The 13,903-nt window shown below is 40.8% G+C and overlaps 1 protein-coding gene across 1 annotated transcript in view; it reads right to left on the bottom strand.

Moving 5' to 3' along the window:
- ANKS4B (ankyrin repeat and sterile alpha motif domain containing 4B) overlaps positions 1–13,122 on the bottom strand; it is a 30,802-nt gene extending 17,680 nt beyond the window's left edge. Inside the window, exon 1 of the mRNA XM_011931898.1 lies at positions 12,916–13,122. Within this exon, the coding sequence (XP_011787288.1) occupies positions 12,916–13,079 (164 nt within the window). The 5' untranslated portion in view covers positions 13,080–13,122. The remainder of the gene's footprint in view (positions 1–12,915) is intronic.
- Positions 13,123–13,903: the final 781 nt, after the last annotated feature.

Below are 13,903 nucleotides of genomic sequence, written 5' to 3'. Positions count from 1 at the left end.
TAACATTCTTAAATATCGACTAGCCATAATAAAAAAAATCAATATACTTTATACTCTTAACTCCCACAATTTAGCCTAAATATTTACCCTAACATATTTATACTAGTCCAAACAAATATTAAGTCATAGCCTGTTCCTCTTCCTTATTTAAGTGTTTTTACCTTTCTCAACATTCCAGAAGTTACTTCCTCCTTCCTTTGTTCTCCTCTGCCTTTGCCTCTTTTAAGAAGTTCTAAGTTACTAACCTATCAAGACAAATACAAAATGTAAAGTCTCATTCCAGCCAATAAAAACCAAACACAACAATAAAGTAAACATGTGAAGTTATAAATAACCCTGTCTCCTTTGTTCACTATACTCTTACAACAAAACTACTAACAAATAAACCCTTTCTACGAAAAGTAAAAATAGCCTTACTAAAAGAATTACATTTATGCTTAAATACTATTTCTTTACAACACCAAAAAGCAAACATTCCTAACACTCATCTGTAAATTGAAGATAATACTGTCACCTATTCATGGAGTTATGTGAATTAAATAAGTTAATCTACATAAAGCATTAGAAAACTGCTTGGCACATAGTAAATATTGAATAAACATTACTTATTATCCTTCCCCTTGCCCCCAAACTCAAAATCCTTGATTACATGTATTTATTTTTCCTTGTATTCAACTAGTAAATTCCTGCAGCACAATAACGCTTGTGGGTTTTTAAAAATCACTTATAGGCCAGGTGAGGTGGCTCACACCTGTAATCCCAGCACTTTGGGAGGCTTGAGGCCAGGAGTTCGAGACCAGCCTATTCAACATGGTGAAACCCCATCTCTACTAAAAATACAAAAATTAGCCAGGTATGGTGGTGTGCACCTGTAGTCCCAGCTACTCGGGAGACTGAGGCAGGAGAACCTGAGAGGTGGAGCTTGCAGTGAGCTGAGATTGCACCACTGCACTCCAGCCTGGGTGACAAAGCCAGACTCTGTCTCAAAAAAATTAAAAATAAAAATCAATCACTTATAGTTTTAATTTGACAAATATTTATGTCTTGTCTCCTTAATTGGATAATATGCCCCAAAGGACAAAGCCTGTGTCTCTTTCTCCTTTGGGTAACCCACATGTCCCAGCACAAGTCTCAAACCCAACCCAAAGAGGCCAAGCAAGTCATATAAGTGACTGAATGGGGCCAAGTTTGTTCTGTCAACGAAGTCACAGTTAAAAGCATACTCCACCTAGAAAGGACAGCCACAGCTCAGCTCCCTTGAATAAAAGTAGAAACAATATTGCCAGAGTTCCCATTTTTCATATGAAGCCACAAATCCAGAATTTCATGAGAAATTCTGTGATTTTTAAGTGTTGGCTCCAATTTAAAAGAAAAATATAGTAAAGTCCAAATAAAACACATTTGTGGACCAGCTCCAGCCCATAAGCTGGCAACTGGTAACCTCCTTCTGAGCAGAGAGAACAGTGTGAGCAGAGGCACAGATGGCTGATATTAAAAGGCATATTTGGAGAACCAGGAGTATAGATCAGCGTGACCAGAGTGCGTGGAGTTGGGGGTAAGGGAGAAGAGTGGAAAAGGAAAGAAAATGAAATCAAATCTAAGGAAAGCAAATATTAAGTAACATAGTTTTGCTGGGAAGCCAGTTTCCAGAAGGCTCTGGTCAGTCAGCCTGATTTAATTGTTTGGGATGAAAGGAGATCCTTCAACCTTGGCACAGACCTGCATCTTAAGGGATCGCTGTGCCTCCCCGCTAAACACGTGGTTTCACTTTTTATTTTAAATAAACACTAGATGCAAAAGACTCCTGAAGTATCCTAGACATCAAAGAGGGATTGTAAAACACCCAAGACGTTACTATAAACAGAAACACAAACATACTGATTAAATTTGCCTGAAGTTATCCTTGGATTGGATAAGTTGAAAACAAAATTATTGGGAGCGGTGAGCTGTAGGAGGGATGCAGAAAGGCACTAAGATGTCTGGGCTAAATGTATATGCTTAAGACCATAGAGTGGTGGAATTTTCCCATTTCACCGAATCTTTATTTTGCTTTAAGTTCCGGGACACATGTGCAGAACGTGCAGGTCTGTTACACAGGTACACATGTGCCATGGTGGTTTGCTGCACCCATCAACCCATCATCTAGGTTTTCAGCCCTTCATGCATTAGGTATTTATCCTAATGCTCTCCCTCCCCTTGCCCCCCACCCCCCAATAGGCCCCAGGGTGTGATGTTGCCCTCCCTGTGTCCATGTGTTCTCATTGTTTAACTCCCATTTATGAGTTGGAACATGTGGTCTTTGGTTTTCCCTTCCTGTGTTAGTTTGCTGAGAATGATGGCTTCCGGTTTCATCTATGTCCTTGCAAAGGACATGATCTCATTGGTTTTTTTTTTCTTACGGCTGCACCCATTTCACTGAATCTTAAGAATGATGCTTTCAAGACAGAAGGAAGAACAGTAAACCTGAGATGACCCCAAAGGTGGGTCTTCTTTTGAGAAAATTTCAAATGCAAAATTCCAGATTTACAGATGAAACTGTCAGTAAGACAATTCATGGGTTTTCCTAGTGGCTTTAAGCTATTAAAATTCACAAAACTTCAGCCGGGCGCGGTGGCTCACGCATGCAAACCTAGCAGTTTGGGAGGCCGAGGAGGGCAGATCACGAGGTCAGGAGATCGAGACCATCCTCGCTAACACGGTGAAACCCCATCTCTACTGAAAGTACAAAAAAATTAGCCAGGACTGGTGGCGTGTGCCTGTAGTCCCAGTTACTCGACAGGCTGAGGCAGGAGAATGGTGTGAACCCGGGAGGCGGAGCTTGCAGTGAGTCGAGATCGCGCCACTGCACTCCAGCCTGGGCGACAGGGCGAGACTCCATCTCAAAAACAAAACAAAACAAAACAAAAACTTGCAAAAATTCTATTTACAGACACATTTCCGAATTGATGTACAATTTAAATGAAAATATTTTCTACAGACAAGTTGCATAGAGTCCTTTTAAATTCCTTACTTATCATTGTTCACATTTCTTGATAGAACCATTGCATATAACTGCCCGGGTGGCAAACTGGTCTCTCTCGTTTGATCGTCTGAGTTCAACATTGATGCTCTATGGTTTTCTTGGGCTAAGCTCAGTCTAGTGTGATTTTTTTCTATTCCCTTTTTCCCCAAAAGAGAAACTCACTGAAGAGATTTCAAATAACCCATTCATCCCTTGATTTTTGGTAGATCAGTGCATTTGGGCACTAATTTTTAAAGCTGGCTTAGCACTATTGTCACTAAGTAGGCAATTTGCTTAAATTACTCTGAGCATCTGTTCCATTCCAATTTCTCCTCCTGAAGTTGTTTTTTTGTGAAGTTCTCAGAAAACAACTATTCTTTCAAAAATGTTTTTCTGCATAAGAAGAAATATTTGGACTCACTAATAATCAAAGAAATGCAAATTGAAACAATACTCTGCCCTTTGCCAATCAGATAGGCAATGATTAAAAAGAATAGGAATACTTGGTTTTGGCAGGAGTATGGGAAAAGAAATACTGCTGGAAGAAGCAGAAAGTGGTTCAAATTTCCTGGCGCAATATACACAAAAAGTCTTTAAAATGAGGCACTCTTTTGAATCTGCAATTCTACCTTTAGGAATTTGTCCTAAGGAAATAGAAGACCTTTGTGCAAAGATGAATGAGCAAGAATGTTCCTCCCAACCTTACTTATAACAGGAAAAAGACTGGATTCAAATTAAGCATCATGAATAGTCAACTGATTAAATATATTATGGCATCAACCTGTGTCCATCAGTGGAAGAATGGATAAAGAAAACACAGTCACTCCACACAATGGAATACTATCCAGTCTTAAGAAACAAAGAAATCCTGTCATTTTCAACAACATGGATGAGCCTGGAGGATAGTATGTTAAGTGAAATAAGACAGGCACAGAAAAATGAATGCCACATGATCTCACTTATATGTGGAATCTTAAAAAGTCTCCTAGAGCCCGGGTACAGTGCCTTATGCCTGTAATCCCAGCACTTTGGGAGGCTGAGGTGGGCAGATCACAAGGTCAAAAGATTGAGACCATCCTGGCCAACATGGTGAAACCCCGTCTCTACTAAAAATATAAAAATTAGCTGGACGTGGTAGCGGCTGCCTGTAGTCCCAGCTACTTGGGAGGGCTGAGGCAGGAGAATTGCTTGAATCCGGGAGGTGGAGGTTGCAGTGAGCTAAGATCATGCCACTGCACTCCAGCCTGGTGACAGAGTGAGTCTCTGTCTAAAAGAAAAAGTCTCCTAGAAGCAGAAAGTAGAATGGTGATAACTAGGGAAAGGCAGACTGGGGAGATGTTGGTCAAAGGACACAAATTTCAGTGAGACAGGAGGAATAAGTAAAAGACATCTATTGTAACACGTGATGACTATAGTTTTTTAATTAGTTAATCTATTTATTTTTTATAGAAATGGGGCCTTGCTATGTTGCCCAGGCTAGTCTCGAACTCCTGGCCTCAAGCAATCCTCCTGCCTCAACCTCCCAAAGTTCTGGGATTACAGGCATGAGCCATCATGATGAGCCACTCAGCTCAGTGGCTATAGTTAATAAGAATACACTGTATATTTGAAAATTGCCTACCAAGTAGACTTTAATGTTCTCATCACAAAAAGTATAGAAGGTAACACATATATTAATTAGCTAGATTTAATTCCACAATGTATACATATTTTTAAAAATCATGTTGTACACCATAAATATATACAATTTTTGTTAACTAATAAAAATAATGAAACTGGCCAGGCACAGTAGCTCACACCTGTAATCTTAGCACTTTGGGAGGCCAAAGTGGGTTGATCACTCGAGGCCAGGAGTTTCAGACCAACCTGGCCAACATGGTGAAACCTCATCTCTACTAAAACTACAAAAATTAGCATGGGTGGTGGCATGCGCCTGTAATCCCAGCTACTCTGGAGACAGGCAGGAGAATTGCTTGAACCTGGGAGGCTGAGGGTGCAGTGAACTGAGATCGCACCACTGTGCTCCAGCCTGGATGACAGAGTGAGAAGCCATCTCAAAAACAAACTAACAAAAACCATAAAACAGAATACCATGAAGTCATTAAAATAGTGGCGTGCATTATCCTATCCCTAGCAAATTAACACAGGAACAGAAAACCCAATACCACATATTCTTACTTATGAGTGAGAGCTAAACATTGGGTACTCACAGACATAAAGATGGCAACAACAGACATGGGGGACTATGAGAGGAGGGCAACAGTTGAAAAACTATTTGATACCATGCTCACTATCTGGGTAACGAGATCGATTATACCTCAAACACCAGCATCCTGCAGTGTACCCACGTAGCAAACCTGCACATGTACCCTCTAAATCTAAAAGTTGAAATTGGCCTGGCATGGTGGTTCATACCTGTAATCTCAACACTTTGGGAGGCCGAGGCAGGTGAATCGCCTGAAGTCAGGAGTTTGAGACCAGCCTGGCCAACATATAGTGAAACGCTGTCTCTACTAAAAAATACAAAAATTAGCTGGGCATGGTGGCACACACCTGTAGTTTCAGCTACTTGGGAAGCTGAGGCAGGAGAATCACTCAAACCCGGGAGGTGGAGGCTGCAGTAAGCCAAGATTATGCCACTGCACTCCAGCCTGGGCGACAGAACAAGACTCTGACTCAAAAAAAAAAAAAAAAAAAAAAAAGTTGAAATTATTAAAAAAATAAAATAAAATAGTGGCATGGATCTCAACTTTTAAGTGCAAATGGTCCATGATATATTGTTAAATAATTAGAAGGTTTCAGTATAGTTTATATGATTGTCTTTTTAAGGGAGAGAATGTACATGTGTTTGCATGTACTCAGAGGAAAAAGTCTGAAAGGATATATACCCAAATGTTGATGAATGTGGGAACTGCTGTAATTTTTACTTTATCAATTCTATTCAACATGATGTGAAATGTTACAATAAGTACGTATTTCTTTAAGAATCAGACCGGCGTGGTCGGCATGGTGAAACCTTGTCTCTACTAAAAATACAAAAAATAGCCAGGTGTGGTAGTGGGCACCTGTAGACTCAGTTATTCCAGAGGCTGAGGCAGGAGAATCACTTGAACCCAGGTGGCGGAGGTTGCAGTGAGCCAAGATCCCACCATTGCACTCTAGGATAGGCGACAAAAGCAAGACTCCATCTCAAAAAAAAAAAAAAAAAAAAAAAAAAAAAAAAAGAATCCGCAGCGGGGAAAAGTCTAGTTTCCATTTTAAAAAATAAAACTGGCCGGGTGCGGTGGCTCATGCCTGTAATCCCAGCACTCTGGGAGGCCGAGGCGGGCGGATCACAAGGTCAGGAGATCGAGACCATCCTGGCTAACATGGTGAAACCCCATCTCTACTAAAAACAAACAAAAAAATTATCCTGGCATGGTGGTGGGCACCTGTAGTCCCAGCTACTCAGGAGGCTGAGGCAGGAGAATGGCGTGAACCCGGGAGGTGGAGCTTGCAGTGAGCCGAGATCACGCCACTGCACTCCAGCCTGGGCGACAAAGCAAGACTCCATCCTAATAATAATAATAATAATAAATAAAACCAAGAAATTTCATACACTTTAAAGGTAAAATGAATTTTTTTTTTTTTTTGTAATTGGGCCATTATGCTTCCTAGTGCAGGAAAATACATGTCAATGATGGCTTTCCATCTTTAAATTTTAAAAAGAAAGAAAGGAAAATAGTTTTCTAACAAAGCCAGAGTTTTTTTATAAATGATTGCTATAGGATTCATTGTCTATCAGGTAATGACAGATAAACTCTTAAATCATCAGACTGGAATGGACTTCAATAGCTGATTAGCTTCTAAATTCAATTTTTAATTTTCTTTTTTTTTAATTTTAGGTTCAGGAGTACATGTGCAGGTTTGTTATATCGGTAAACTCTTATCACTAGTGTTTGTTGTAGATTATTGTGGCACGAGGCACTAAGCCAACGTGTTCTCATCATTTAGCTCCCACTTATCAGTGAGAATATGTGGTATTTGGTTTTCTGTTCCTGCATTAGCTTGCTAAGAATAATGACCTCCATCTCCATCCATGTTCCATCCATGTTCCCACGAAAGATGTGATCTCATTCTTTTTCGACTGCATACTATTCCATGCTGTATATGTACCACATTTTCTTTATCCAATCTGTCATTGATGGACATTTAGACTGATTTTATGTCTTTGCTATTGTGATAGTGCTGCAATGAACACTCACGTGCATGTTTCTTTCTTTGTTTTTTGAAATGGAGTCTTGCTGTTCCCTAGGCTGGAGTGCAGTGGCGCAATCTTGGCTCACTACAACCTCCTCCTTGTGGGTTCAAGCAATTTTTGTATTTCAGCCTCCTGAGGAGCTGGAATTACAGGCATGCGCCACCACACCCAATTTTTTGTATTTTTATTTTAGTAGAGATGAGGTTTCATCATGTTGATCAGGCTGGTCTTGAACTCCTGACCTCAAATGACCCTCCCTCCTTGGCCTCCCAAAGTGCTGGGATTACAGGTGTGATCCAGGCATGTGTCTTTATAGTGGAAGGATTTATATTCCTTTGGGTATATACCCAGTAATGAGATTGCTGGCTTGAATGGTAGTTCTGCTTTTAGCTCTTGGAGGAATAGTCACACTACTTTCCACAACGGTTGAACTAATTTACACTCCCACCAACAGTGTATGAGTATTCGCTTTTCTCCTCAACCTGACCAGCATCTGTTATTTTTTGATGTTATAATAGCCATTCTGACTGATGTGAGATGCTAATTTTCTTCCCTTTTCAACTTCCTTAAATCTAATTGGAAATTTAGCCTCACACTGGTTCCCAGGATTAGCTATGGTCAAAAAGGGGCCTCACAAGACTTTTTTTCTTTTTTTTAGCCTACATCAGGTCTACTCAACACAGCAGATCTGAGATGCTTTTGAGGGCAAGAAAACAAATCTGAGATCTACTAGATCCAAGACTGGAGTTGAAAAGGAAGGACTAGGAAAAGCAAGGTTAGAAGAATATTTGCACCCATAGCCAGTGTTTAATAAATACTAACATAAGCAAACGGGGGGCTGGATATTGATATTACATTGAAAGAAATGATGTTACCATGTCAATTTAGTGGAGAAAGAGATAGACTGTAACAACTAATTGTGTTCGAACAAATGAGTAGCCACTTGGAGAATGCAGAGTTAGATCATAATTCAGATCTTAAATTATATAAAGTATTTAAAATAACAAATGAAACTAAAAATAGCACTAAAGGATCAGTCAATATTGAGTCATGACCTCAAAGTTAGAATCACAAAACAAAGATTGATAGACTTATATACAAATATATATATTTATGTTTACATTTATATTTAAAAATCTGTTGTCAAAAATGTAAACTGTGTATTATAAAGTAGTTGTAACCTATATGACAAGAGTTGATATTGTTAACTTTCAAAAGCATTTTTATCAATCAAGGAGAAATGTTGAAAACCCCAATATAAAAGTGGAATAAGGTTATAAATACACAGTTCACAAAAGTGGCATTCCAATGGCTAATTCTTTTTAAGCATAAAAAGAATTTTCGAACTCATCAGTAACCAAAGAAAAGAACATTAAAGCCACACTGATATATCATTTTCTCTTTGTTTTGTTTTTTGAGACAGAGTCTCACTCTGTTGCCCAGACTGGGTGCAGTGGTCTGATCTCGGCTCACTGCAACCTCCGCCACCTGGGTTCAAGGGATTCAGGAGCAATTTGTGCCTCAGCCTTCTGAGTAGCTGGGATTATAGGTGTGCACCACCACACCATGCCAATTTTGTCTTTTTAGCAGAGATAGGGTTTCGCCATGTTGGCCAGGCTGGCCTCGAACTCCTGGCCTCAAGTGATCCGCCCGCCTTGGCCTCCCAAAGTGCTGGAATTACAGGAGTGAGCCACCACACCTAGCCTGATATATCATTTTGGACCTATCATGTTGGCCAAAATGGGTACTCGCTTTCTGAAGGACAACATGTCCATTTATACACACACACAGTCTTTAAATTGCACATATGCTGCTATGGTTTGAATGTTTGTGTCCCCTCCAGAATTCATGCTGAAACTTAATCGTCAATGTAACAGTGTTAAGCAGTGTGGCCTTTAGGAGATGATTGAGTCATGAGGACTCTGCCCTCATGAATGGGGTTAGGCACCCTTATGAAAGGGCTTGACACAGGGAATATGCCTCTTTTTTTGCCCCTTCCTTCCCTTCCTCCATGTGAGGACACAGCCAGAGGGTGCAACAACAAGGTACCATCTTGGAAGCGGAGACAGGGCTCTCACCAGGCACCAGTCCTGCTGGTGCTTTGATCTGGGATGTCCCTGCTGCCAGAATGGTAAGAAATAAATTTCTGGTTTTTATAAATTACCTAATGTAAGGTATTTTGTTATAGCAGTACAAATGGACAAACACAAATGCAAATTGATCCAGAAATTTCACTTTGGAGAATTTATTCTCAAGAAAATATGGCCGGGCCCGGTAGCTCACGCCTGTAATCCCAGCACTTTGGGAGGCCGAGGCAGGCAGATCACCTGAGGTCAGGAGTTCAAGACTAGCCTGGCCAACATGGTGAAACCCTGTCCCTACGAAAAATACAAAAATACAAAATTAGCCGGGCGTGGTGGTGCATGCCTGTAGTCCCAGCTACTTGGGAGGCTGAGGCAGGAAAATTGCTCGAACCCGAGAGGTGGAGGTTGCAGTGAACCAGGATCATGCCACTGCACTCCAGCCTTAGCGACAGAGAGACTCCATCTCAAAAAAAAAAAAAAAAGACAATGTCAGCAAAGATTTATGTACAAGGATAGTCATCATAGCACTATTCAAACTAGGGAAAACAAACTATGTGTCCAGGAGAGGGGTTGGCTAAGAAATGTATTTGCTGACTAGAGTCCTACAAAGTCCCTGAAATTTACAGAAGAATATTAAAATGTATTTATACACACTATATTATATATAGAGAGAACTATATACATCTTAGTAGCATGGCATTATAGGACATTTTTTCTTCATGTTTTGTGTGCATATGTAAGGTTTAATTTTTTGGGTTCAGCTCATGTTACTTTTGTAATTAAAGACTAGCAGAACCAAGCTGAGTGCTGTGGTTCACACCTGTAATCTCAACACTTTGGGAGGCTGAGGCAGGAGGATTATTTGAGCTCAGGAGTTCGAGACCAGCCTGGGCAACAAAGCAAGACCCTGTCTCTATTAAAAATAAAAAAGAAATAAAGACCAGCAGAACAGTGATTGTCAGAGAATATTTCATGCTTTCACAGGCGAGAGAGAGAGAACACCTAAGCATTACTGTTCAAAATGGTCCTCAAATGGAACAAGAGCTCTCTGTTGACTGAGAAGAACCCCACACCCTCTTCTAGGAGGACAAACTCAGTGGTTGATACAGTTTGGATCTGTGAGATTTCGTGGGGAACAAATCTCAAATCAAATTGTAATCCACAATGTTGGAGGTAGGGACTGGTGGGCGGTGACTGGATCATGAATGGTTTAGCACCATCCCCCTTGGTACTGTCCTCATGATAGTGAGTTCTCATTAGATCTGGTTTCTAGCACCTCTCCCCTTGCTCTCTTGCTCTTGCTTCTGCCATGTGAGATGTCTTTTCCTTCTGCCATGATTGGAAGCTTCCTGAAGGCTCCCCAAAAGCAGAAGCTACTATGCTTCCTGTACAGCCCGCAGAACTATGAGCCAGTGAAACCTCTTTTCTTTATAAATTATGCAGGCCTAGGCATTTCCTTATAGCAATGCAAGAATAGGCTAATACATTGATTTTAAAGTAACTGACATCTTGCAGTTTGTGGAAGGAGGTAGACTTTCTGTAGATGGAGAAAGTTGGGGAACCCTAGGCTGCGTAGGAGAAGAGATGAGATGACTGGAGAAGACTGGCTGATTGGGATCGATGTGTCTGAGAAAAGAAAGTTTTAATCAGACAAGAGAGATGGGGAAGATCTGCTTCACTCACTTCCTCATTCAATCTTCAACTCGAGAACTCTCCCAATCCTGGGTTCTTCTGACTCTTCCTAAATGTCCCCTATTTTAATAAAGGGTGTCAACATCCAAAACCTGGGACCTTAACCCTCCTTTTTCTTTATCTGCCCACGTCCAGTCAATCATTATTGATTCTACATCCAAACTGCCACTCAAATCCAACTATATCTTCCCATTCCCAATGTTACTACCCTAGTCCAACTCATCTCGACCATTAAAACGTCCCCAAACATTCTCTCCGACTGTTATCCATCTACCTCAGTGAGTTTTGTAAACATAAATCTACTTTGGAAGCTTCCCTGCATAAACTCAAGACATGGCTTCCTGGGCCCTTAGGATAAAGTCCTTACCAGAGTTGATAAGGCTGTTTGTGATCTGGTCTTATCTCTCACACTTGCCCTGACCCCACTCCTACTTGAGCCACGTCCAGCCATATTCAGCTTCTCTAGTTCTCAGAACGCAGTTTTCCGTCTTAGGGAAAACACTCTTTCATCTGGCCAACTTGTTCTCATTTTCCTAATCCCAGCTTAAATGCTTTCCCTTTAGGGAAGCCTTCCCTCACCCCTGAGATTGAGGTAAATGCCTGTTTAGTGCCCTCTGTTTCCCCTTTTGTAACAAATATCATAGATGAACCAAGCACAGTGGCTCACATCTGTAATCCCAGCACTTTGGGAGCCCGAGGCTGTCAGATCGCTTGAGCTCATAAGTTGAAGACCACCCTGGGCAACATGGCAAAACTCCATCACTACAAAAAATACAAAAATTGCAGGGCATGGTGGCGCACACCTCTAGTCCCAGCTACTTGGGAGGCTCAGGTGGGAGGATCACTTAAGCCTGAGGCTCAAGGCTGCAGTCAGCTATGATCTCGACACTGTACTCCAGCCTGGGTGACAGAGTGAGACCCTGTCTCAAAGCAAACGCACACACACACACACACACACACACACACACACACACACATCATAGATGTCTTGCCTTCCCCTCTCAAATCTGATCACTATGACAGGGATTGTGGCTGTCTTGTTGATCACAGTGTGCCCAGTGGCTAGCAAAATATCTCTTAAGAGATAAGTAGCTGGCACATAACAGATACTGAATAAATGGGTACATTGAATTGGATTCACTTGGCTCCTTTATTTACCTTGTCCTTTTCTCTTTCTTTACCCTCTTGCATTACGGTTGCCAACACAACCTAGCCCTCTGATAATAGGCAGAACAAGCAGAGGAGCTAGCTGACTCCTCCATTAAAATCTGGGCAAAGAGATGGTGTGTGTGTGTGTGTGTGTGTGTGTGTGTATCTATCCACTAGCCAAACAAGTGATAGAGCTAAGACAGGCTAAGATTCCTTGTAGAGCCAGCAACTCCACTCAAAAGAGCAAGACCCTGTGTCAAAAATAAAAAATAAAAAAATAATGAGCTTGCACTGGGATTGAAAGTTAATAAAAGACTGTGGGATTTTGATAGCATAGATAAAAAAACAAACAAAAAAACTAAAAACTGTCATTTGTTCCAACCAAGGTTGACAACTTAAAACCAAGTAAAACAATGGCCTCTTTTAAAAGAGAAAACTATTTAAATTTCATGAAAGCATTTTTAAAGGCATAGAATTAAAATATCTTCCCTCTTCCCCATGCAGATAATGCCTTAGAGTTCAGAGTCTCTCCCCTGACTGGGGCTAAGGGATGAGCCACTCCCATATTGCCAGTCCTCAGTGAGAAAAGAGAGCATCTCTAGGCATAGTTTTCTCTCTTTCTCTAAAAATCCAATCGCTTAGACAATCCAGAAAGAGGATAAAGTATTTGTATTGACGTCCCCGACTCTTGCTGCTATTAAACCTACTGTGAACACTGTTTCCAACGGAAACCATCGGGTTGAACTTACCCTCTACTGCAGATTATCTCTAGGGCTTCCAGGTTCCCATGGTAGGCTGCCAAGAGAGTGGGAGTCATGCCATCTTCATCTGAAAGATTTAGATCTCGCTTGGTAGCTTCTTTTAGAAGTTCCAGGTAACTATCACTAGCAGCTTGGTGGTAACGAGTAGACATTTTTCCTTCTCACCAGAACTTGGCCAGATGTCTCTCCAGGCAGAGAAGGGTGTTGGCAGAGCAATCTTCCTATAGAGCTGGTTAATTAGTGACAAGGAAGAGTGTCACCGGGGCAAAGCTCATTCCAACTGCTTCCTTTTGTGGAAGGCAACAAGGTTCAAGCCACTGAACTTGGACCTTTTCTCTCTGGAATAGACGTGACGTTGACTATTGAAGACTGCTGTATTCATCTTGAGTGTTTTGAGGTATATTTAATTTTTCTATGTCCATTAGTTTCTTGAGTTAATATTGGCCATCTAGGCACAGGATGTAAGAAATCATTTCTAAAAAAATGCAGAGCTAGTCTAGTTCATTAGCTGTTTTTTCCAAAAAGAACAGCTTTATTGAGGTATAACACCATTAAATTTACCCATTTTATGTATACAATTCTATGATTTTAGGACATTTATGAAGTTGCATGCCCATTATCATAATCCAGTTTCCATCAGCCCTTAAAGATCCCTCGTGCCATTTGCTATCAATCCCATTTCCACTCCCAATGCCAGGAAACCACCAGTCTGCTTTCTGTCTCTATAGATTTGTTTTTTATGGGCATTTCAGATAAATGGAATTCTACAATATATAGTCTTTAGCATATAGCTTGTTTCAGTTCACAACTTTTTTGAGGTTTGTCGTGTATAGCATGTAACAGTAGTGTCTTTCTTCCTTTTCACTGCTGAATAATATTCCACTGTGCTAACCTACCAAATGTTCTTCATCCATTCAATGTTTCATGAATATGATGAATATTTGGGTTGTTTCCATTTTTTAGTAATGATGAATAA

The sequence above is a fragment of the Colobus angolensis genome, unplaced genomic scaffold (assembly GCF_000951035.1).
Source record: "Colobus angolensis palliatus isolate OR3802 unplaced genomic scaffold, Cang.pa_1.0 Scaffold92, whole genome shotgun sequence".
NCBI classification, from domain to species: domain Eukaryota; kingdom Metazoa; phylum Chordata; class Mammalia; order Primates; family Cercopithecidae; genus Colobus; species Colobus angolensis.
Note: the sequence above shows the minus strand (reverse complement) of the source record. Positions and strands in the feature narration are given on the sequence as shown.